This window comes from Dermacentor variabilis, chromosome 4 (genome assembly GCF_050947875.1).
Source record: "Dermacentor variabilis isolate Ectoservices chromosome 4, ASM5094787v1, whole genome shotgun sequence".
NCBI classification, from domain to species: Eukaryota; Metazoa; Arthropoda; class Arachnida; order Ixodida; family Ixodidae; genus Dermacentor; species Dermacentor variabilis.
Window position 1 is genome coordinate 99,724,709 of NC_134571.1, and position 26,445 is coordinate 99,751,153.

The 26,445-nt window shown below is 43.9% G+C and overlaps 1 protein-coding gene across 4 annotated transcripts in view; it reads left to right on the forward strand.

Annotated features, from left to right (window-relative positions):
* LOC142579569 (negative elongation factor A-like) overlaps window positions 1-26,445 on the forward strand; it is a 66,448-nt gene that overhangs the window by 9,449 nt on the left and 30,554 nt on the right. For all 4 annotated transcript variants that reach the window (XM_075689919.1, XM_075689922.1, XM_075689920.1 and 1 more), the window contains exons 5-8: window positions 1,375-1,514; window positions 13,687-13,753; window positions 17,835-17,944; window positions 19,103-19,202. In XM_075689919.1, coding sequence (XP_075546034.1) covers window positions 1,375-1,514; window positions 13,687-13,753; window positions 17,835-17,944; window positions 19,103-19,202 — 417 coding nt within the window. The remainder of the gene's footprint in view (window positions 1-1,374; window positions 1,515-13,686; window positions 13,754-17,834; window positions 17,945-19,102; window positions 19,203-26,445) is intronic.

The following is a 26,445-nucleotide window of genomic DNA, read 5'->3' on the forward strand; positions in this document are numbered from 1 at the left end:
TGCGGAAAAGCCTTGGCACCCGAAAAAGCATCCCAAAAGAAAAGCAATTGATACCGAGCAGCATCTAGTTGAAGGAAAAAGCTTAACCTGTGTAGCAGCGGCATTTGATTCAGCACCGTTCCCCAGAGAATAAAATGGCTTGTTTAGAAATCATTGAATCAGTTTTTCTCCTTTAGCATTTTTTGGCCAATTCACACTTTTTGGAAAACTATTGTTTCGAAACTTCAATGAAGAAAACTGTTTACAAATTGTTTTTTTTTTAGGCTGGAGATTTGTGTGGAACAAAGTCATGGAACTCTTGAGTTTCTAAATTGCTTCTGTCAGGAAAGATTTCTGGATGACAGTAACAACAAAAACAAACTTGTTTTTCAAGTGACGCAGCTTTCAAGCAAGTGAGCGGCTGTTGCTGTCTTGTAATATAGGGCATCCGGAAAATGTTTATTTAGAAAAATTTTATCTATCTTTATCATTTTTGAAATAATAGTTTTCCTAAAGTGACGCACTCATTTGCTAATGGGAACATGCATAACTTTTTGTCCATTTGTGAAAGAGTAAGGAAATCTAGTATTTTTTCTAATGACATCAAGAGACAGCAACCTGCCACATTCAGTTAAAATCGGCATGTCGGTGCAAAAGTTGGCCTTTCAGCTGCACTTCCCCCGTGTTGAAACAGAAGCTTCAAAGAAATGTTGTGTTTGGCATTATGATGGCCTCAGGAGAAAAGCAGTACCACTTGATAGAAAGGGTTCCATTTTTTGGCTAAAAAGAGGGGAAATTTAAATGCATTGTCTGCCTTTTTTATGCTGTAAGCAGGACGTTTGTGCATGACTGGTAAAAGCAAACTGTCACTGTAGTGCCAATGAAAGTTATTGTAGAGGGTACTCTGCTTAGGTCTGGTGCGCATTGCTGCATTGAAATTGAGGATAGATCAAAATTGTGCAAACACTGTGATTGCTGTAGAATATCAGTGATGTAGAATATCAGTGATGTTATCAAGGTTCATACGGTTTTCGGGATTAAATTAATTCATGAAGTTCCCTGGCTCTGTATTGAAGAGGGAAGTTTATTGTGACCAGAACACCCTTCCTTGAATGAAGAAGAGTGAACAGTTTTGGCTGGTAACATGGCCAGCGCGCATGCCTATAATAATAGTTGCCAATGATAATCATCATCGCTAAGAATAGAGTAGAACTCCTTCTTCCCAAGTGCAAGCGCGAATCTGAATGTAGCCGGAGTGCCCCTTTTTGACCATCCGAGCAATGTCAGCCTTTTGGGAGTGCTCTAAAACTACCATCTGAAGATGCCATTTAATGTTGCTCATTAGTGTCTCTTAAAGGGGCAGCATATAACTCCAAAGTGCCGGTGTTTTCACAGGTCCTTTGAGGGGTATTCCCAGCCGTGTGCCAACAGGTGGCTTCAAGACACCCACCAGTGGCAACCGCCTGAGTTCGGGTACTCCACTTAGTCGGTCCCTCACCAAGCCTCTGGGGAACAAGAAAGATGGCGGCATCAAGGTGGGTAGCCGCTGTAGTTTAACTCACTGGCTACATATATAGTATATGCACGAGTTTGTTAACTGCATAATGTTAACTACATTGCCCTTTGGTACTTTGTCTTTTGATTGAAATTTCTCTATACCAGAATACTGTCTATTGTTTGTTTAACGGCTGTATCCATAAATTGCAGCCTAATTATTTCCGGAGAAGTGTGGGGTGGGTGAATATATAAACTTTCGAATACGAATAGAATACTACACGCTAACTACTCATATTCGTATTTGACAAGGAACTATTCTGTATTTTTGAATATTTGAAAGTACAGTAATCCCTCGTTATAATGAAATTGCTTTACTCGAAATTACTTCCGGTCCCAACCCAAATGCATGCATTTTAAGCCACATTACTTGGAAGCGCACGAAGAGCTTGACCCATTTAGAGCGAAGTGGTGAGTGGAGGCTTTGCTGCCGCCGAGCGGTGGCAATCCTTTTGCACATGCAATGCCAAATTAATACCGCCGATGAATTAGTCTCATGCAGGCACAGAACAGGCCACAATAATACCAAACCCACAACCGATGACCACCTAGTAACGAGTACCAAGCGAGTATAGAGTGCTCCCACTGTTAACCGCGGAGCGAACGGAAGCTGTGAAATTATATGGTGCAGCATGCCCAAACCATAAATCTTAGTTGCAATCGCATCGCAGGTGTCCGCCGTGATAGAATTCACACAAAAATAATGTTTTCCTGATACTTTGCAATGCTAGAAAACCGTGGTCTCTTGGATGCCAAAAAGTGGCCGAAAGACAGCGGGCAGATTTGCGCCGTAGCATTCCATGGGGTGCGCTCGATGAGCAAAGTTTTACAGCTCTTAAGAACGCTTCTGGTGCTGAAACGTGCTGAAAAGCACAAGAGAAGTGTCTCTCTGTTATGAGTGCCATGTCCGACGCACAGAGCTACGTTAACAAATCGGGAAGATGACTTCGCGGAAACCGGTCTAGAAATTTGCTCGCTACTCGCCATAATCAGCCTGCACCGCAATAAAACATTGTCCCTAGCTTCATTGCACTTTTAATGGTGCAAATCGACCGAATACTTGCCAAAACACGAAAAATCCAAGCGTTGACAGTGGCGAGTAAGGCTGTCAGCATGGTGGGTCAATGCTAGCTGGCATTTTGCCGGCGATTTTCTTAAGCCAGTCATGCTTGATTTGCGCCATCTGACTTTCGATATACTGTCTGAATGCGTAGTAGGGTCATTGAATTTTGTTCCCAGACATTTGTCAATGGTGCGGACGCAATGGTGCATGAACACCGACACTCGAACAATAGAGTTAACACAGTGTTGTTGACAACGGTGTGCCAAAACTCTCGTTTTGCAAACTTCACGGCTGCACACCTCGGAAAAAAATTGCCCAGTGATCATGCAGAGCCCCTACTGCAAAACCGTTCAGTTTTCATGATTGCGCTGCGTGGCCACAATGAGTGGCTAACCGTTTTTTGGGCACAGCAAACACAACCTCAGACTCGAGCTGCGGCATTTGTGGCGCATTCCAGCGCGATTCGCTCGTAGTCTTCCGTCACCTCCGAAAAAAAAAAAGCGGCCACTGCCTTCCCCTCCTCATTCGCTGTCCAGTCTGCAAGCAGTGTGGATGCCCGTCACACCTCTCACTAGCCTTCATGTTAACTCCTCGCCTCCTCACTGCCAGTTTTGACATCACTGCTTCTCCAAAGCTGCCCTCTTCCCTGCCTGCCCTCCTGAGCACAGTCTTCCACAAATGGGTGCCCTTCTGCAGTTCCTGCTTCTTGGTCTCCACAACTCCGATCGCCTTTTTTCCACTACATGGGAAGCCGATGCCAAGCCCGCCATTGGAACCGTCGCCATCATCAGTTCGCACTGACGAGGAAAGCGAGATGCCCTGATGCCATTTTGGAGCTTCTGCCCTCTGCGTCGCACACCCTGTTCAGTCATTTTGGCACCGATGGCTCCGTGCGGCTGGCCATGCGAATATGTTTTATTCGGAGTTCTTCATCGTGTGTGTCTTGTGTGTGTTTTTGTGGTCTGCAGGGATAAATGGCTCCGTCAGTCTCCGGGCAAAAGTATCTGACTTTGGAGCAGAAAGTTCTATTGATAAAACAAGGGGAAAAGACGGCCGGCGGAAAACCGACATCGCGAAGAAATTCGGCTTACCGCCATCTACTTTATCAACTGTATTGAAAATATTGAAAAACAAGGAAGCTAGCTGTGCTGGATGGCTTTGAAGAGAGCTTCTTGGCAAAGAGAAAGAGGAATCGTGATTCGAAATACCCTGAAGTGGAAGGTGCACTTCTACAGATGCTGAAGAATGGCAAGAGTGCGAATCTCACCGTACATGGACCTGCGCTTACTGCAAAAGCCAAAGCACTCGCCCTCCAAATGGGCAATAAAGATTTCAAGTGCAGCAATGGCTGGCTTGAGCGGTTCAAGAAATGACATGGTGTGACCTCGAAGTCGATCGTTGGCGAAAGTGCAGCCGGGAACCGTGACATTGTAGACGTACGGCGACAACACCGGCTGCAAGCTCTGCTTGAAAAGTATGGAGACAACGACATCTACAACCTGGATGAGGCTGCATTTTTCTACAAGATGCTACCGAATTTCACGTTTACTACCGCTGGCAGATCTTCATCCAGAGGGAGACAGAGCAAGGACTGTGTCACGGTGCTGTTTGGTACCAATACAGCAGGCGAGGGCAAGCTTTCCTTGTTGATACTGTGGAAGGCGGAGAAGCCGCAGTGCTTCCGAAATGTAACAGTAACTATTCCCAAGAAATGCATCTACAGAAGTAACAAGCGAGCATGGATGACTGCTGCTATTTTTGAAGACTACGTGCCTTCTGGTTAGATGGTTCGACGCAAAGAATCGGCAAGTGCATTTCATAATTGACAATTGTACGAGCCACGGGAAGATCGACAACCTCAAGGCGATCTCTGCGGAATTTTTGCCTGCAATCACAACTGCAGTATTGCACCCGATGGATCAGGGCATAATTGAGACCACCCGTAAGCTGTACCGCAAGGCTCTTTTGTAATGCATGCCCACAGCGTATGACGCTGGCAATAGGTTGCAACATTGATTTGCTTGGTGCAATCCATTTCCTGAACTTTTCATGAAAAGAACTCGCACCTTTGAAGGTCGCCAACTGCTGTGGGCACGCCGGCATAGCTGCGCTGTCGTCTGCGATGATGACCAGCCTGATGATGACCGGACATGCAGCAATCTGTACGAGGCTGTTCATAAAATTGCTGGCCAAGAGGTAGAAGGCGACTTTGAGACATTCGCATTGGCTGGCGCTGCTGCTCCTGTTTGTCGCCCAGTGACGGATGCGGAGATACTAATTGACTGTGTTGGTGGCCTCGACGAGGATGAAGAGCCGGCGGACTAAAAGCCACGTCAAGTGCTAACTATGGTACAGGTGCGGGAGGACCTACGCCTGCTGCGAAATAAGGTTGAATGCTTGGGCGTCGGCCATGGCCTCGTGCAAGGCTTGGTTAAATTAGAGCAGTGGTTGCTCGTGCCCAATAAGAACTTGAAACAGCCAAAGCTCACTGCCTTTATTGCACCGGAATAAAGTTTTGCTTTACTGAATATATTGTATTTTGACTTCCTCGCAGTTGTGGTGCAATTAAAGCTTTCCACCTTTAGCTTTTCTCAGGTGGTTGCTTATATCGAATTACCGCTTATAACAGATTTTTTTGCCATCCTGCTGACTTCGTTATAATGAGTGACTACTGTAAGCCAATATTTCGTAACAGCCGAGTGGTAAAGTAGTTAATTTCTTGTGTATGCTAAGTGAGATGATGACAAATGTATTTCAACACATACAGAAACAAAATACAGTAGAACCTTATTAATACATTCCCGTTACGTACGTTTTCCCGGCGCCAACGTTAGCAATTGAGAACACCACAAATGACCCAATAGAGTTATGCAAATTTTTTACCGGTTCATATGTTCCCGGAAAACATGATTTTTTGGCACCAACGTTCACTACGTTGCCAAACTGCGATTGTATGATATGTTTTCTGTTTCTAGATTCCATGTAAACAAAAAAATGCGTGAGGCACGTGCGATCGAGAACAGTATATAGCTGCCTACAGCGGCAGCTTCACCGCGATACTCACCCGCATGTCTTATGTGAAAACGCCGGCTTGGAATCAGTTTCTCATTGCGTTACCCACAAATCTTCTCTTGGGTCAGTTGCAAGCGGCATTCACAGCTATCATCGCCAATCTTATTTGTGATAAGCATCTTTGCCTATCTGTTTCACAACGCGTGGTGCCGTTGGAAATGCAGCACACACGTTTAATAGGCGATAACCAAAACTTGCCGCCGTTTCCTGCTGCAGACTGTGATCGTATACGTTTTCCGCCTGCTAGATCCCATTTGAACAAGAAAAGGCGCGAGGCGCGCAATCAAGAACAGTATATAGCCGCCTGTCTCGCGTGAGAACGATGACGTGCACAGTTTCTTATTCCGGTATGTACCAGGAAATCTCCGCCTGGGTCATGTCACTGCCGCATTCACAGCTGTTGCCACCAAACTTATTGTGATAAGCATCTTCACTTATCTGTTTTACAGGCGTGGTTCATAGTGCCATCGTTAGCATACTGCATGCTTTTAGTAGGCGTTATTTCCAAACGTGCCGCTGTTCCCTGCTGCAGCCAGTGCAGTGTGGGCATCACGTTTCGCTTCGGGGGCATCTGGCGTCGTCCACCAGCTCGATTTCGTTTCGGTTTCCTGCTGCCCTCTTAAAACAACACGCAATAGGAAAACAACAAAGCACATCTTAGGCCACCGGAGCACCATCAGCTCGAAACGCGTCGGTGTCTCGTGCCGCAACGATCCGAGCGACGCTTCACATTATGTAGATGTCAAAAATAGTTGAGTCTGTCAAATTTTTTGAGTTACCGAATTTACTTGCATAATGATTGCACCCCTGAATTTTGTCATCGAAATTCGATTTTTTTCTTTCCCACGTAATGATCTCACCCCGAACTTGCCGCAGTGGTATGTCGCGTGCCAAGTCTAGCTGATGATGATTGGGCTTACGATCTGTCGAATGCTACGCGAACGACTCTTCAAGATTTACCGAGCGATCTGCACGCGCCAAACAGACTCTTAAGCAGATGCCCAATTTAATTCGTTTCATCACTTTCTGCGCTTCCAATAAAAAAGATATCTACAACAAAACTTGCCTTGGTTTTATTATTTGTAGGTATTATAATTGTTGTGGTAAACAGCAACAACAACAAAAGAAAGGCGCCTTTCGATTCCTTTTTGCACTCGTGAGCACGCTACAAATCGTAAAAGGTAATGACAGTAGCCACATTTACATCGGTATGTTAGAAGTGTACCCTATTCATACGCCAGCACTTGTAACACAGCTAATACATTCGCTCATACTTAGCGGAAACATGCCGCATTAAGATTGTAGTGAGGACTAATGCCGCTGTTCTCGCAGCATGCCACCATGTGTTTCTGTCACTGGCAGCTGAGCACACCCATCTCTGTTTCTGTCCCGTCAAAGTGGACATGGCTACGTTATTCCCGCAAACTTGCCGATATTAACAATATTATTCATTACTGATACGGTAGGAACTTTCAATGCACGTAATGTGCTCATGAAAAGAAAAAAAAAAATTGCGTTCGGTGCGTTCAGGCTTGCTCCGTCGTCAACTATTTTTGTTTTGAGGTCCCGAACTGTTACCGCGTCAGCCGCCTTGTTTGTTGACCTATTGTCATCCCACAGTAAACACAAGATGAATTTTTTTTTACGCAGAAAATTTATTTTGCGTAATGATCACACTCCTAAATTTGCATCATTTTTTTTAAAAGTGTGATCATTATGCAAGTAAATACGCTAGTTCGAATCGCTCATTTTCCCGATTAGCATATGAATGAGGTTCTACTGCAGTGTATGCAAACTTCCTTTTTAGTTTCCTGGCTGGAGCCTAATTCACATTCTGCAAGTTTAGTTTGTACTCTCTTACAGTCGAACCTCGTTGATACGAGGACATTACGTAGGATTTCCTGGTGCCAATTTTCACTATCGAGGACAAAAAAAAAATGACCCAGTACAGTTACGTATTTTTACCGGTTCATACGTACTTGGAAAGCACAATATTTTGGCACCAACATTTAGAATATCTCTAAACTGTGATCCTATATGTCTTCCAGCCGCCAGATCCCATGCAAACAAGAAAGAGCACGAGGCACGCACATTCAAAAACAGTAACCATCTGCCGCAGTAACTTGCCCGCAATGTAGTATACTCACCCACCCATCTCACGTGAAAACACCGGTGTGCACTAAGTTTCCTATTCCGGTATCAGCAAATTACCTACAGGGTCGACGCACGCCGCATTAACGGCTATCTCCGTCAACCCTATCTGTTTCACAACGCGTGGGGCTGAGTGCCGTTGGAAGTGTACTGCATGCTATTAAGGCGTAAGCCTTTAGTGGCTCATGAGTGTCCGGGCGCAGTTCGTGGTCGATGCAGGAAAGCGGTGATCACTGACGAGGGGCGCAAGGAGAGGAAGCGCCATGCCAGTAGCGGTGTGCGTGTGGGCGCGTGAGAGAGTGTGGACATGCGTGTGGGGGTGCACGCACATCGGCGATAAACCTTGCAGCCATATGGCGGTGACTGCATCCCATGCTCACGACCACGGCAGTGTCCGTTCGCAGAACAATTCAGACAACAGCAACAGAGACAGTCATAGATAGGCTTTCGCCTATCGCAGTTTAGCTCAGCAAATTGCCCATAGATTTTTTATTAAGAGGGTATGTGGGTTCTAAAATGCCTTTCTTTATTTTGGTTCAATCTGAACTAAACTTCACCGTTTCAATCAGGTTTTTGCCCTGATTTCAAATGTATAATTAGTTTTTCGATAGCTGTTTCGGTTCAGAAATCATTAAAATCTGAAAATAAACTTAATGGGTACTTCTGAAGGGGCTTTTTGACAATTTCGCATTGCTAAACACGAAAAGTAAGTGCGTGACGCTAATGCCAAAGACTTGGTCTAGGTGGTGATGCTATCTTCATTTGTTTGAAGGCATTCTAAAGGTAAGAAAGCAGACCAGCATTTACTGTAAATATTTTTTTTCTTATTTTCACTCATTATTCTTTATTGTAATTTGCACAATGATGCTAGAGTAACAGAAATAGCATCACCCCCTAGATCATTTCAATATGAATACACTAATACCAAATTTGTTATTGTCTCTGAATGACATAATAGAGAAAAGCCCTGTAAGGCTAAGTGCAGTGTGTAAAAACATTGAACTGAGAAAAATGCATTTGAAGTTTAGACAGCTGTAACTTTTTGTATAATACAGCTAGGGCAATATTAGGGCGAGTGTAGCAAAAAAGTTGTTCACGACTGCCAGCTTTGCGGCACATGTAACAGTGGTCTCTCGTTACCGATGCCATACATTAGATGCACATTGCTTTTTCTTCCCCCCCCCTTTTTTTTTTTATGTTCAAGCAATCCGTTCCAACGAACCCTTAGATTTACGAGGCACGTGCGAAAGTGTGATGACCAGTTTGCATGCATTGGCATTGACAGCAGAGAAACAAGTGGGGGTATCGTCCCGTGAACTTGCTGTGACGATGCAGATTTTAGAATAATTGACAGGTGACTATCTTAAACGGTGCAGACGGCGCCTGCTCTTTGCACCGGCTAGTAAGAGTCATGTGATGCGCGGGCGGTCCTTTTGTCTGTCGCACAGATTGGCCTTATGATAACCCAGCTGCCGTAAAGTTGAGGTACCCCTTCTGCATTTTGGAGAAGAAGTGTTAAGCAAGACTATCTATGCAGTAAATAAAAGATTGCTGTGGCAGATACGTTCACTATTAAACTGAGAGCCTCATTGGTATTCGCTGCAACAGCAACTCACTAATTCATTAGTTTCAGAGGAAACAAAGCACTTGAAGCTGAATCTGGCATAAAACAAACAAAATGGGAATGTTTGTTTGGTTTTCCATAAACTCAATGGAAAAAAGAATCTGCTTAAGGCGAACTGCCTCATATGTGCTCTTCGGTTATGGTGAACATTCAGAGTGACCACCACCACTTCTGATCAGGGAGGCTAGGGTGCCTTGACGCGCCGTGCCCGAGGGCGTGCACATCGAGGCACCCTACTGGAGGCGTGCGGCACACGTCGCCCATAGATAGAGGCAAAAACAAGAGGAGGTAACAAAAAGAGACAGTGATGTTTCACTTCGTGAATGCGGGGGATGCGCAAGCATCATTGATTTCGCGTCATCATTTCTATGTACATGTATTATGTTTCCACTTGATACAGCGGCATTCTGTAATGCTCCCACATCTTATGTTGCATTTGAAAATGGCCGCCACGTAAATATAACAGTGCAGGGTGAAATTGGGCCTCTTCGATTATCAATGCCTGACAGTCCCAGACTGCTTAGGGCTGCTGTTCCGTATTCAGTTTTCTAACAGCTTCGGAAGCTCCGCCCACCAGTCTGAGAGCTGCCAGAATCGTGTTGGTTTTTCACGGATTGGAAGTTGTGGACTGTCTGCAGACTCTCAGAGCTGTTAGTAAATTATTGCTCGTGCAAGCACAAGCAGCTAGCATATGATGACTATCTTAAAAAGGTCCATGCTGTGCTTGGTGCCATGTTGTGAAAGACACCGTGTATTTCTGCATACTTTGTGCGTACCAGATTGTAAATACTGTGTGCTCAGCTATCGCTTCTGTTACATCGTAACTTTGCGTGCCGTCATGCGAGTTTTTCACGAGCTATCTAATTGCTGCACTTTTAGTCTTCATATTTTTTTTTAATAGGGAAGCAGTGATCAGGTTGCACATGCTTGCTTTTCTTGGTGTGTTTTGTAAAATCTGTGATGTTCATTGCTATATGCATAGTTAACAAGTAGATTTCACTTTTGAGGTGAATGAAACTGGTGTGTGAGGAAGTATATCATATTGCATGTGGCTATTACATGTTGGTAGCTGGGATGGTATTACAATCGCAGCTTCACCAATTGCTGCTGACAGATATGTTGATCCCTTCTGTTGCCAAGCTCGAGCGTTTGCTTTATGACATGCAGGATTAGTAGAGGGTGTGCACATGCTCTGTCCTAGACATGCGTCGAGCCTTTAGTTAGTAGACGGTCTCACGAGTAGCCTGACGGTCTCACAAGCTTTTAGAATATCATGCCACAGTAATGTGGCATGACTGTGATTTTATGTCCCTGTGGGAATTCTGCTTAAATTTCACTGGCAATTAACTAGCTTAGATATAGTGGTTAAACAGCATGAAGGGAGCTGGAGCCCGACGTAAACTGTGCTTTGTGAACATGCTTATTGCGGTCAGGCTGCGATACCATTATGCAAGCTTTATAGTTATGTCGGCGACATGGCCTCTGAGGCTGCACCACTTCAGAGGCCACATTAATGAATTTGCTGGGTAGGGTGCTATGCACGAGTAGCTAAGCACACGACAGCAGCAAGGAGAGTGACTTCCAGTCATGGTGCTTTCGAATGAAACCTCAGGCAGTCCCCGACAGCTCGATCACGTGACTGTGACGTGCTCTTCTGTCAGGGCTAGTCAGACCGGAAGCTGCAGATGGTTTGCGGACAGTCCAGGGCTGCATAATTGAGTAGGCCTATTGACTCTCGCATTTTGCAACAAGCGACTGATTCGTTGCAACAAGCTACGAATTCCTTGCAACAGGCGACCAATTTGTTGTAACAAGTGACCCAAAGTTTGCAACAAGTGAACAAGATTGCACAAGCCAGGTGCTGCACAAACATTGGGAAAAGCATGCACAGAGCAGTTGGCGAAGCATCTGAAGAAGTGCCCATGGATTAAAACCTATCGGGAACCATGCACACTGGACCAGTCCTGCCAATTACAGGGCTACATTTACTTTGGTGCCTGCAAGGGTCTTATTTGCATTTCACAATTGCAGGTTCTTTTTAGTTAGCTTTGGCACACAGTAGAACCTTGTTATGTGGTGAAGTGTGCACAAAATATTGTGGTAGAGGCCACCGTCACGGGACACGTAAGTGCCCTTTAACTATGCACAGCCTCATCAGCCGTTCCTGCTCACAGTACAAGCACTGAGACATCTAATAATGGCACAGGCAGCCACTAAGACTGTTTCTGACGTGCTGTGGCGACTTGTGCCCTTCGTAACGGTTACGTTTTCCCGGCTGGGTACGTCTTTTTTACATGGTCCCTTTAAAAACGTATCAATGGGGTTCTACTGTATTGGCTTCCTATATTCTTGTCATGCAATGCTAGGAGACTACCAAGCAATGTGCAGCACCATATTTTCTTGCCCAGAATTTGTGAGCATTAAATTTTGTAATAAATTTACGGATATTCAATATTTGATTCAATATTTTGCTCTTGTTTATTGATTTGATTCAATATTTCATTCAAAATCTACTATTTGATATTCGCACACCCTTAATTAAAACCTTAGTATCATTTTTAAAGGGGCCCTGAAGTACTTTTGGAAGCCGAATATTATTGCACTTTGAATCAGGTAATTTGCAATTTTGTGTCCAAAACGGTGAAAAATTTCCTGCTCTCTCCCTCGTAATGTCATGATGCAGCCACATCAAAAGCCACAAATCCCACTGACAGTTATTGGCTGATTTCGTTATCGTGAGGACATTCATAGTAATACTATGTTTGTTAATTTTGACTTAATTATATGGAAAATGTATATGTCTGCAATTTTAAAAAGACTGCTATTATTACTAATTCTAACTGAATTAAATGGAAAATACATGTCTGTGATTTTAAAAAGACAGAAGTATTTCATCTTTGCCCTGCCAGTCTACGCACGACAGTTGCGCATAGCTGCGTCTGCTGCCCTTTTCCAAGCTGCTGCAGAAAGCGTATTTTCTGCTGCAAACATGGACAATTCATGCTCCAAAACTTCCTTGGCCACTTTCATTCTTGGAGAAGGAAAATGACTGGAAAGGAGCCTGGAAACCCTTCTGATCTTTCCCAATGCAAAGCTCTGCTCTCCCCTTGCTGATGGAGTGGACGGCATAGCTAGGGAGCTGCTGGAGGTTGGCAGCACTTATCATGTGTCTGCCGTTGGGTTCGCAGTTTCATGTGTGTCATTGTATGAGATAGAATGTGCGTAATGTCACATTGTATAATGGACGTTTTTAATACGTTGTCTCTATGGGGAGTTTGCTAGGACTACACTAAACTGTCATAAAACCTGAAACGTCGCAAAATCGGGGAACACATATCCGGCGTTCCAGTGTACATGCTATTCATGTACATATAACAAATTTTGACGAATTGAAATTTTGTCGCAGTTGGCCTTTAGATGGCACAGTATTTACATGGTGCGCAGAAGTGTATCATTGCTTTCTGGTTGTTTTTGCACTATAGTTGATTACCAGAGGGGAGCTTGTCTACCAACCATTATCATGAAATTTGTATCTCAGTGCCCTGCAAACTGTCCTGCCGCACTTTCATCTTGTGGATATGCATTTGTGCAAATTATTTATGTAGCTTTCCATAAGCAGCACCTGCTGCAGCACATTGCACTCAATTCAAATGTTCAATTGTTGTGTTCTTGGTCCATACTGTGCACAATTGTGCAGTGAGCTTTTGTGGTTCCCACGCAATTTGAGACTTCAAAACTTGCTATCAAGTAAGGCACTGCATTCAGAGTTTGCTTGAAAACCTCGGTACTTTCTATCATAATGCAGCCTTATGTGCCACACAACATTTTAGGACAAGTTCATCTTATAACAGCACTTCAATCAAAGCTAGTCTGCTAGTTAGTCAGGTGCAGTGTGTCCATAAACAACTGTGTGTAATCCATCCATTTGACTGCTTGCAGCCATGGTAATTTCCAATCAATGCCTTGGCCTTTGCAGTAGCAATGAAATTTCATTATGTAGAAATTGTGAATAAATGCATTTGCATAAATATCACCTCGGGAGATTTGGGGCGAGATTTGGCCACCACCTATCGCAATCTACAATTTGTACTCGATACTAACATTCTTGTCATACCTTAGTGAATTTTTCCGGAAAATAGGTGCGTGTTAAAATCGAGTAAATGCTGTACCTTAGTCACTTGTATAAGCAGTTTATTGTGGTGGGTGCAGCTTGTTGACCTTGCACGGTTATTTCTGCATGCAGTTGCTGGACATCAATGAGCAGCCACTTGGTTACGGAAGGGATGCCAAGCGGAGGAAAAAACCTACGGGTAAGTTTGTGCCTGCCCATTGATCGGCAACGTCAGTGAAAAGCTCGCAGTAGACTATGACAATCCTTAAAATATGTCACTGGCGGTTGAGAACAGCCGCTACTGTGACTTGGTGGCTGTGGTGTTCTGCTGTTGAGCATGTGGTAGCGGGTGTAGATTCCCAACCGGGGCAGCCACATTCAGATGAGGGCAAAATGCAACAACGACTGTGTACTGCGTTTTGGGTGCACATTGGAGGAACTCAGGTAGTCGAGATTAATCGAAAGCCACTGCGGCATCTCACATAACCACTTTGCAATTTTGGGACGTTAAACCAAATTAAATTAATTACTAAGCAGTTGAGAGCACCAACTCTTATTTGAATATTCCTAGATTGGAAGCAAACTTACGATGGCTGTTATTTAATAATAAATGAAACTGTGTACTATTCTTTCAAGGAATTCTTCTTGTGAAGTTGAACAACAGAACCATGGGTACAGAAAGATGTCATCTAACTAAGTCGTTTCCTAACTGGGCTCGAACCTAAGGTTCCTGCAAATGGCGTCTTACGTTTGCACTAGTGGTCAGAACAACTTGGATCCCATCCTGTCTTTTCCCTAATATCTGTGCAGTTTGACCTTTGTATTGAACATCCTGTCTGCTAATTTTTTTGCTGGCTGCTTCAAGACATATTGTTGAGTGCATGGTTTTGAAAAGCTTATACCAGAGCCACTCGATAGAAGTTGTTTGTAAAGCAAAACTATGTAGATAGCATTTTGTAATTGTACAAGCAGTGTCTGCCTCTTTGCTTTGTTGCAAATCGGGATGCTGTCATTGTTACTATGCTCTGCTACTGTCACCTTCATGACTGTGAAATTTCAAATATCATCTAGTGTAGCACATGCAGATCATGAAAGCACTGTTACGGTGCATAGAAAAAGGAAATGGAGTACAACCATACACTTTAGGTGTTGCATTGCCTAATTTACCTGTAGGCTGCATTTCATTTGATCACTGTGCAAACAGTAAATTCTGCAGCACTACTTTACGGTAACAGAGAGTACAACAAAACTTTGTGTATACAGTAGTTCATAAGTGGGACTTCAGTTAGACCATTAACTGCGGATTTAATTTTTCATTGTTGACAGCATCTTGATCACCTATCACACTTGTTTTGAGGGCAAACTTTTGTCAGCTTTTATCAGCAAGGTGACTAGCAGCACTTTGTTTTATAAGTGATCAGCATTTGTGTTGTCTTATAATTAAAGCAAAGAATCCTCTCTCTTCATACCATCTCTTAGCTCTTAGGCTGTTAGCTTGGGGTATGCGAATACCAACTAGTAGATTCCGAATCAAATATAGAATCAAATCAAGAAGAAAATGACCATTGTCAAATCGAATATTGAAGATCAGAAAATTTTTCACAAAATTTAATGCTTACAAAATTTCAGCAAGAAAATACAATACTGCACATGCTCAGTTGTCTCCTAGCATTGCATAACAAGAACATAACAGGCTATCAGTAAATTTGGTACATAGAAATCAAGATATACCATATGATCTACTCTTATTAAAGGGGATGTCAAATCAGTGTACTGGCGCTGATTACAGCTCGGTTCTAGTATATGAAGTCCTGGAAAATATTATTTTTTATCAGTAGAATTTCTGTTCAATCCAACCAAGTGCTTTTTTTCCCTATAAAGCTAATGAATTAGTGATGTTCTGTTCTACTGAGCCTGTGAGGTTCTCAGTTTAATAGTGGACCAGTGTTTTGCACTAATCTTTTATTTATTGCATACAAAGATTCGCTATCCAGTTTTTCACCAAAATAAACATGGGCTATTCCAGCTTCACGACAGGTGGGTTATCGTAAGGCCTACCTGCACGACAGTTGAAAGGACCACTCATTACTTGACCCGATCACCACTCCACTCTTGCATGCACTGTCCACACTGTTTCATTGTCAGGTTCAGCGTGATTTGCCACCTGCCAAAGATTCTGAAATCTGGAGGGTCATGGCAAGCTTGCGCGATGCTGCCCCCCCCCCCCCCTCATTCATCGACTGTTTAGCACAAACTCATGCAACCAGCCATGGCACTTTCGTACCCGCAATGTAAATCCAAAGCTAGCCTTGTAAGGGGGTTGCTCGAAACGACAAAAATAGGCCGGTGTGTGTCTATGAACGGCATTGGGAATGAGAGGCCACCATACGGTGGGTCACAAAGGTGGTGGTTATAAACAACTTCTTTGCCATCCCGTGTGCTTTTGTTTGTGAGGCGCTTTGTTGGCTCTCCGAGTCTCACAGCTGGTGCGAACAGATTGTGTCGGTTCTGGCACCAAACCATAACTTTAGGGGCCGATGCCCAATGAAGCAGCGCTGATTAGGCCTAATGGCCTAGCAGTGCAGCCATGACGAAAGTTAACTGCTGGTGGATGTGGTAATGAGTGGCAAGCCGTTGTGGAATGCTTGCTGCTAATATGTTTGTACGGGTGCTTGACTCTTAACTGATCGGTCCGAAAATCATGTTGAATTGACGTAAAGTTCGTTGCCATGTAACCAGCACAGCCTGCATGCCTATCTTCGCACATGCTTTTGCACTTGACGGAATACTTGGGTGGCATCAAGCTTCGAGAGGCTCTGCGGTGCACATGACATGTAGCATTGCACGGGTGTCTACAACGAATATATTTAATATTCGAAAAATGAAATACTAGATATTCTATTCACAAATTGAATTATTCGATCGTGCACTATTCAATTCGATTCAGTAATATTCGAGTATTTGCACACCCTTACTGTTAAGATGTGATGACTGCAAAATAGATGTCGCAACAGAAGGGAAACTCCAATAAGCCCTCGTTATAACAAAGTGAACGGGACGGCAAGAAAATTCAATGCAGTGGAATCACGATAAATGGAAATCGTTATCTTAAATAGAACACCATCCTCACAGTTGGTTGGTTTTGTATTTATGCAGTTGTATTCAGCTTTGTCTCTCAGTAAATGGAACTTCTTATAAAAGGAACCAATTTCCCTGGTTCCTTGAGGTTCCGTTTAAAGAGAGTCCACTGTATAAGCAGTAATTCAATAAAAGTGGCTGCTCCATAAAAGCTAAAAAGTGGAGATGAAATAGGGCAACTCCGCGAAAGTCTATTGCGGGTGTCACACCGTGCATTTTCGGGAGCCCAATTGCAATCGAAATTGATCGCACACATGCACAGAGGAAGTAGTGCATCTTTGTTCGGGTGACCTTGGGCACGCAGGGCATGCGGAATGCTGTGCGGAATAAGACTTGCCTGTTCTGTAGAGCACTAATCCCACAGGATGGCAGCACCGCTTGCTGCTGATAACACATGGGTGCAGCATGGAGAAAAAGGGTGCGCAGGCACCACAATGGTGATAGCTGGCATTGAAGAGGGTCGCTTGGTGGGAGAGGTGTAGAGTGCTGCTTGCTAATTGCTTGCTAGTTGCTTGCTCGCCCCTTGCTAGTTCACTCTAAGCGGAGTGGCTGTCGGTATGCATTGTGTAACTTGGTTTAAAATTTGTGCATTTGGGCTCAGGACGGGAGAAATTTCAAGCGAAGTGATAATTCGAGTAAAATCGTTTCGTTATGACGAGAGTTTACTGCATGCAAGTTTTGCTTGCATTTCAAAAATACTGGGAACAAGAACAATGTTTCTTTGTATTGTGTAGGATACAGCATAATATATGTTGATGACCTGCGAAGTGAACGTTGTTGGAACTACAGTGTCCCTTTCTTTTATTTCCTTTCCTTTCCTTTGGTGTTATAAGGCTAATCATTGGGCTTGTTCATGTTGATACTTCAAAGATTTAGTAAATGAGACATGGACAGAAATGAGCACAAAAGACAGCTTGGTGTGCCACTCCTGGACCCATTTTTCTCCAACAAAATGGTTTGAAGTGGCACACTCTGCATTTCCTCCGCTATGTGTGCTTATTGTGTTGCAATATTTTCAGTGTTTTGGGTTTCAATGTTTTGTGTTGCTACTCTGGTGGTGTGACTATCAATTGAAAAGAAGTCAGACGTGCAGCTCTTGTGGATCACAAGTTAAATTTTTCCTCTCATGTTGCTCTGTGCAGAGGAAATTCCCGAGATGCAGAAGAAAGACAAGGAGGCACCGACTACACCCACAACATCGGCAGCACCTGTGACGCCAGATTATGCAGCTGGCCTGCTTTCATCATCACAGGTGACTAATGCCTTTGTGTAACCCTTCGAAATAGGTTGGGACTCTTTGCTTCTGTGTTGTGTCGACTGGATTTAAAAGTCCGTGGAATGACAATTCGTGTTACAGTCAATCTCGAATATATAGAACTTGAAGGGAGATATGAAATGTGCCTATCTGAAGCTTATCCGAGATCTCCGCATGTCTCGGGCAGTTTCCTGAGATCGTAAAAGTTATCAAGTTACTGAATTTCTTCTCCAGGGCCATGTTGAACACATGAGAGTTTAATTATTTTTTACTCACAAACATTGCAAGTCGCTTGCACAGTGGAATGGTCTTTGATATACTGACCACAACGTTAGCCCCTAAATGGTCGCATCATCCCCCAGATGTGACTGCAGCGTGCATCGCCTGTCTCGAAGTGCTTGAAACTTGGACTTCACAGCAGTTCTCTTCTCATGTGCACACAACGCTGGAGAGGCAATTTACGTGAATTTGTGTGCTGCATAAAATCCTATCTCAAGTTCATTTCTAAGCTCAAATTGTAGCTGATGATAGCGGATGATTTTATCAAATAAAGTAACAAGCTTCTGTTGTTTCTTGTTCTGTTTGATAACTTTACTGATTTTTATGATCCTGCCAAAATCCAGTTAACAATTTCCAGATTATGCCAAATAGCCCAGTGTGCTTGGAATGGTATTATTACATTGTTTGTGATACCCTTGTATGTGGCTTTGGTCTGTTACAGCGTGTTCTGTCTTTTAACTATCATTTCTGTAACAGTACAGAGGTCTGTATTTTCCTTGTGTAAGTATTTCATTCATTTTCACACATACATGTATCGCTTATTTATATTTTGATGAAATTTGTGTTTTAGCTCTCTTTGGCACTGAAAAGTCAGCGTGTACTTCTTTCATATCTACTGCTTGGTTCTGCACACGTGTGTTCTCATTATGCGTCTATAGGTGCACCCAAACTTCGTTCACTCTGCAAGTTCCTTCTTGAATTCAAGATGTGGATGGGTCTGTGCTATCTTCAGCTGCCACATTTCTCTTGTTTGTGAACGAAATTTTAACATTGTAAATTGCCAAGTCAGAGCCTATTTCAACCTGCCAGAGGTCCTATTCCCATTTTCTTCTGTCGTCTTATATCTCATACCTGCTCACATACTATTTACTGCAGCTCTCTTCAGTGCCAGCATCACCTGCTGCATCTTACGGTATACCGGCCACAGGTACAGCCTTACCAGCCATTGCTGCTAAGACTAATCCACCATTGCAAGGTAAGCTCGAGTGTTGGTCTTTCTAATTTTAACTGTTGTTGACGACCAAACTGTCTGATCTGACAAGTGCGTCGGCATCTGTAGGGATGCCAAGGCAAATTAGGATTGTTATATTCATTTGTTTGTTATAACCTATCTTGTTATATGAGATTTCACTGTATTAAGGCTGTTAGATTACTTCTTCCAGACTTGGTTGCACTTGTTCCATTGAACAGTGGGAAAGCTTTCTTTCACTGGGCAGCTTGCAAAATGCTTGTTGCAAGAAACATTTATCATATCACATTATTTTTCCATGAAGCCTTCTGCCACAAGGAAAAAGAAGGGAATTTTTTCTCTACAAAACATGTCATGGCACTTCTGCCCTTCGATAGTGCACTGTGTTGCAGTCACAAATACTTTGCATGTGTTCTCTTGCCAAATCTGCTTCTTTTGTACTTACTTTGTCGATCAATGCTCTGCCACATATTCTTGGCAACGCATCCTATCGGCACTCGCAAAAATGCTTAACCCTTTGAGTGCCATTAAAAATCTGAGAAAGCGATCAGAAAATGACATTTCTTCTTAACTACACATCTGGATAGCAAATTTTTTGCAGATTAGAAATATATATATATATATATATATATATATATATATAACATGAAGGTAGTACAGTGGAACCTCATTAAACCATAGTTGGCCAGAACTCGGAAAAGGACATACTATAAACGGTACTACTGCTTAAGCGAAATAGCATTAGATCGCCCACTTACCTGTCAGAAACAGAACTCGGAGAGAGTGCGATGAAAGGGGAAAAAACATAGAGTATTTATTTACTTCGCGCGACAAACATGTCATGTTCATTTGATGCCGCGACGGTACAACAGCGGCCTCAAACTTGCTAAAGCTGTGAGCCAGCTTTTCAGCCAGCACCCTCTTCTCGGCAAACACTCGCATGGCAGATTCCTCGTTGGCATTGCATAATTTCCGTGCACAGGCGCGGTAGCATTGCAGAAGTCGCGGAGCACCTTTTCATTGCGGGGTGCTGTTCTCATAGCGACGATTGTACTCATGAGGCTAACGTGACGTGCAGCTTCGGCCACTGCCGGTCCTGAAGCACCCGTGCTGTTGCTTTCCGTGTTGTCCTTATCACTGTCGCTAGGCGACACTTCGGCAATAACAAAGGCAATGATGGCGAAAAGTCAGACCTCGTAGCCGACATCTCTTCGCGGTCGCAGCAGCACTGCCAAGCAACTTCTTCGCATTTCAAATGCTACACACTGTAGTAAACAGTAGACCCATGTCGCGTGCCAGCGCCAACTTCTCGTGTCATGTACGATAGCACGAACGATGTCTAATTTTTTTTCTATGCTAAGCACCCAGCTTTTTTTTTTTTTTTTATCCGAGTTTCGGCATGACATGAGCTCCCGCTTGCATGACTCCATAATTCCCTCTGACACGGTGCTGAAATGATGTTGATGTGGCTTCATGTGCAAACGCACAGGGTGCTTGGAGGCCGTTGTGCTGATCTCTGAGGCTTATTGTTCTTCCTGGCCACCCGATGGAGACGACACACCACCGTGTTTGCGCGACGAAAAGTGGAAACAATACGTGTTAACTGATACGTACGCAATAAGCTGGTATGGTTTATGTGGATACAAAACACATTATGTTCAATGGCCGCTGAGTCGGGGATTTGACTTTACTACTTTTAAAACAAAAATACTGTTTAAGCGGGTACGGTTTAACGAGGTTTTACTGTAAATTCATATTTTGTCTGAAGATATGAAATAACAAGAAACAGGTTCCATCCATCTAACTTTGTCCACTGCCATGCCGTTTCAGAAATATTGTTGTAGTTGGCTACATCAGAGTCACTGGATGTGTCTATGGCAAAGCTGCCTTAACTTCAATTCTTTTGTGCAGAAACAAATCATCTTTAGAGCTTCACGACTGTATCGAACCCATGGTTTCATGATGGGCGCAGCAACACACAATTGGCAGTTGCCATTTTTAAGATCTCTACCAGATGAACAGAGTCTCTAGACCCCCCCCCCCCAAGTGGGGGAGGCAAAGAGGGAACTCACCATAATGTTAAAATAGATTGGACGAGCCCAGCTCGCTACCGGCACTTAAAAAGAGAACCCAAACACGTGAATGAGACAGACTCCTTTTTGGCACGTTTTGCCGAAAAAAATAAATAAATTGTGAACGAGTGAGACTTGTCCACGGCGGTTAATTAAAGGGTTAAGCACACTTATAGTTGTGATTGAGGAGGCCTTTTGTTGCACACATTTGTTGTGGAGGGAAGATTAAAAAATGCAGAATTTTTTTTCGCCACTCATTCTATGATGCTATGCGAATATAATGGTCAAGTAAAACTCTTGCTTGGGCTAGTTGGTTCATGCTTGAAGTAGTAAAGGCAAGGCGCAGAAGACCAGGAATGAGGCGCCGGTCCTGTCGTTTGTGTTCTTCTTCCTGAATCCTGGTCTTCTGTGCCTTGCCTTTACTACTTCGAATATAATGGTTATACTCACAAATTGACACCGTGCTTGCATGGAAACATTTGCTTCATTAGAGTTACGTTTGAATATACACTGTCTTGCATGTGCAGCTTTAGCACCATGTTTCTATAGCATTTGCTTGAAAGGTTGCAAAAGCCCCAAGAAAGCTTTGCTTAGAACACCAATTTCCACATATGTATGAGATCTGCCGAATCTCTTTTATTACTCTTCAGCTGCTTGACTTGCTCAGCAAGTCACCCAGAAGTTTTCACAATGTGTGATGCCACAATGACTAGTGTAGGAGTGTTTTAACATCACATATTGCCACCAGTCTTTTGATTTCACTACGTTGTTTGATATACCTTGCCTCCATTATTCGTAGAGATCTACATACTTTCTGTTGCGTAAATGCGATCTATCAATCTAGCTTTGCACATCATTTTTCTTTTGTCTACCATCACTTAGTGCTGTGGGGCGGATGTAGCCAATGGCAAAGAAACCCATTGACGTAGAATAGAAAGGTGATGTACCTCTGTACAAGCTGAGCCCCATCTTGCTTAGTCCTGTCTCTTGTTATGCAAAAATTACCGTATTTACTCATGTAAGGCCCGCACTTTCCTTTTTCTATTTTTTAGTTTTTCAGATTTTACTCGAGGCAGGCTTAATTAATGGCTACTCACTGGGCCTCTTTGATTATCTGTCCCAGACAGTTCTGGAATGCACGAGGCTGTGCTTTCAGCCAACGAGTGTTGCGTATTGTCTCGAACAGTGTAGGTCTTCCAGGGACGGATAATTGAAGTGGCCCACTGAAGCCTTGAACTGCCCTTGACCGATATGCAATATAACACAACCACTCAATTGTCCTCATGGTTTCCACTGCCCCCGTCGTTAGATGAGCTTGCCTTGTTGGTGCCCACCCTAAGCTTGTTGTCCTCCTTGCTGTCCATACTGTACGAGATTCCCGTCACGTTGATGCTCTCGATTAGGGGCTTGAACTAGACTGTATGTCATGCGATCAATATCCACACATACTTCTTGCAACGATACCCTCTTCATATACCTTAGAGCACTATGCAGCTAAACAATGAACTGTAGAACAGCTGATACCTTACTGGATCTATGCTGTGTGATCTAGCGAGATACGGTGATGACGATGATGATACCATCGTCATTGTAATGGTTTGCAAACCAAGTACAGTGGAACCTCGATTATGCGACTTTCTCGGGACCGCGAAAAAGCGTCTAAAATGTGGGCATCGTAAAATCCAAAGATAAATATTGGCTGTAAAAATGCTACTTATTTAATGCGACGGATTTGCTAGAAGCTTCAATGTAAACTACTAACATACTTTGCAGGGCTTGGAAACCCAAATTACCAAAAAAGTACTAAATTCGATAATAATTAATGCTGCAGTACAGGTATCAATCATGCTTTATTCAAACGAACCTTTACGGCACTCCACTGCCCATTGCCGTCATTCCTGCCAGCTGGCGCGAACTTTAAAAAAGTCGGTAACTTTCTTTTGGACCTTGTTTGATCCGTGAACCAAGGGCTTTCACTCGAGTTGGGCAACGCCCAAAAGGAGGTCCGCTGCAGCGTCACGTGAACAGATGAACTTCCGAATGCCGTCTATGTGCCGTAGCACCTCGGCGAACGTGGTAGGCACAGGCACGGCATCTGTGGCGTCTTCGTCGTCCTTATCCGATGTCGCAGCGGTGTCGGCAAACTTTCCAACAACGAGCACGGGCAGCTTCTCAGAACCATCCTCGTTAGCACAGAATAGTGTCGTCACAGGCTCTTACTACGCTTGCCACCATTACAGCTGTCACCCTTAAATGCAAGGGTTTGCTTGGGCTGCATATGGTAAAAAATACCGCTCTCATCGGCGTTGAAAACATTGCAGGGCTTGTATGCAGCAATGCTCTCCGGCAGCGACTCCATCTACTCGTTCACCATTGAAACATCCACGGAAGTGCTTTCTCCGCAGGAGCGGCTGTACACAATCCTGTTTCATTTTTTAAAGCGATCCAGCCACCCATTCGATGCCTGAAAGTCGTCGATGCTCAGACGCAATATCACAAGGTCCGCCTTTTCTTTTACAGTGAAATCTCGGTATAACGAACTTCAGGGGACCGCGGGAAAATGTTCGTTATTCTGAAAGGTCGTTATAGTGAAAGCCCAAAAATTAGCCATAACAGTAGCATTTCAGTTACGCAAACGGCCTACCTTTGAAACGGTATCTCCTTGAACTCGTTTCTCACACATTGCACACGTGATCATCAGACAAGGCGCATTTATTTGAAATAGTCCGTGATCATCTTCTGACGGGTGCACTGCTGCGTCACTATTCTGGAAATCGCCGAGCCACAGTCGCTTCCTTGATGGGGTAAGCTGAGTTTCTTGCTGGTGCTTAAAGATTTTCTCTTTATCTTTGAGAATTGTGGTGATCGTCGACCGCGCCACTCCACGTTCTTTAGCCATGACGGATTGTTTCTTCCCGTCTTCTATCTCGCGAAGAATGTCTACTTTCTCTCTCAAAGAAAACTGCTTTCGCTTCTTTGCCGTGGTTAGAGTTGTTGAGCTCATGGCAACGCAAACGCCGGCACGCACTTTTAGCACAATAATATAACCAGAAGAACAAGATGGATAGGCCTGATACGGGTGACAGCACGCGAACAACTGAGAAAACAAGCGAGAAAAACGTGATGCGTCGTCGCCTCCGCAACATGAAAAAAAGAAAAGGCCCACTTCAGCGTTAATTACAACTTTTTTTTTCCTTCTGCCGCACCGTCTCAGGTTTCATGAGCCCATGCTCCCCGCCTCTCCACTCACAAAACCTGGTGCGTTGTTGCCTCCGCAACGGAGAAGGAAAAAAAAAAAAAAGTCCCCGCCCGCTGCTTTCTCCTCCCGCCCCATCTCAGGTTTTTGCAGGAAGCAAGTTGCAAGGTGCCCGCTCTTCGCGCTGCGTTGTCTGCTAGCTTAGAGCTCCGACTGCCGTGACGGATACACTGAAATCTAAGAATCCTCGCATTTCGGGATATCAGTTCGTAGTACTGAGGTGCTGTTAAGATGACACGGAAATTAAGTAACGATCGTTATTCTGAACTGTTTGTTATTCTGAAGTTTGTAGTAGTGCAATATTTTTACATTGAAACTATAAGCAGTCGGCATGGGATTACTTAAAAGTTTATTAATCTGAAATGTTCGTTAATGGGGTGTTCGTTGTAACGGGGTTTGACTGTAGACTGGTGCCGTCAACGTTGATTGCAGAGCTCCGTGCTTGATGCAGCCACTTGACGAGAATTTTTTCTAACTTTTCATGCTGTCCTTTTGCCGCTTTCCGCTTGAGCCCGAACTTGTTGGCATTCTGCAGTATCACTGATTTGTTTGACAGGATCATGTTAGGCGAAGATTTGGGTATCTTAAGGTACTGGGCAATGCTGGCTTTCGTGACTCCATGCCGCTTTTCCGCTTCCTCAATAACATTCAGCTTATCGCCGAGTGACAGAACTGTCAGCTTTCGGTACATTGTGTGTTGCATTGCTCCACACGACTCAAAACCTCCACTGAACGCTGGTAGCTAGGATTACGACGAAGAACACGTGCAATAAACCTAGGCCTCTCCGCGCTACCTTGTCGGTGATCTGCTGCTGGGAAACTGGAAGGAGAGAAATGCTTCCCCCAACGTGACGAGAGGCGATGCCACTGAGAAGAAAGGGAGAAAGTGATTGTGGAGAAGAAAAGGCGCTATTTCAGCACAGCGGGCGTCGTGGGTGGCTGCTGGTGGGGGGGAGAGAAACGCTTCCCCATCGCGACTAGAGCCGATGCCACTGAGAAGAGAGGGAGAAAGTGATTGTGGAGAAGAAAAGGCGCGATTTCAGCACAGCGAGCATCGCGGGCGACTGCTGGTGGGGGGGAAAGAAACGCAAGGGTCCTTGTATAACGCGGGTCAGGCGTAAAATTGCGTCGGATAACCGGGTTATTTAATACATTCTTTCCATGGGACTTCGCTGAGATTACGTCAACCCGTCATAAAACCCGGGTCGTCACAAAACTGGGTGACATATAGCCGGGGTTCCACTGTAGTGGCTTGCGAGAATAACCAGCACACGGCATAGCCTCCGTGATTGGGCAGCAGCTAGGTTTTGGAAGGCATGCAGGCAGGTATGTGCATGTGAACCTTAAAGTGAAGCTTTCTTTCACTGATTTTTCAGACCTGCTTGATTAATCAGACTTCTTCATGGCACTGCCACTTATTTCATGTACAACCAACATATAACAATTACTGAAATTTGAGATGCTGCATGGTGATTTGTTGGCTTTCTGAGTGCCACACTGCAGCCGCTAGAATAGGTGTATGGCCACTGTAAAAAGACTTTTTTTTTTACTTGGCACCAAACTGCAATTTTTGAAGCTGCACTGGTTAGGTTATGTGCGCCTATCAGTTTTTCAAACACTAATTTTTTGAATGCGCTCATTTATGCTGATCTACCAGTAGCAGTGCAATTGGGCTTATCATTTTTGTATGGCTGTTATAGCAGTTTGCCTGTTCACAATGTCGTCCCCAGAGAACAAAGTCTGTGGTGTCTATATATATATATAGTAAACAGCTAATATATTGACTTTAAAAGAATTTTAGTATTTTTCACTATATTTAGTATTTTTGGATTTGACTGCAGTATTTTTCAACTCCTAAGGTTGGCAAGTCTGAGCTAGTAGACAGTTTTAGTTTAGCACACACTATTGGGGGCAAGGACTT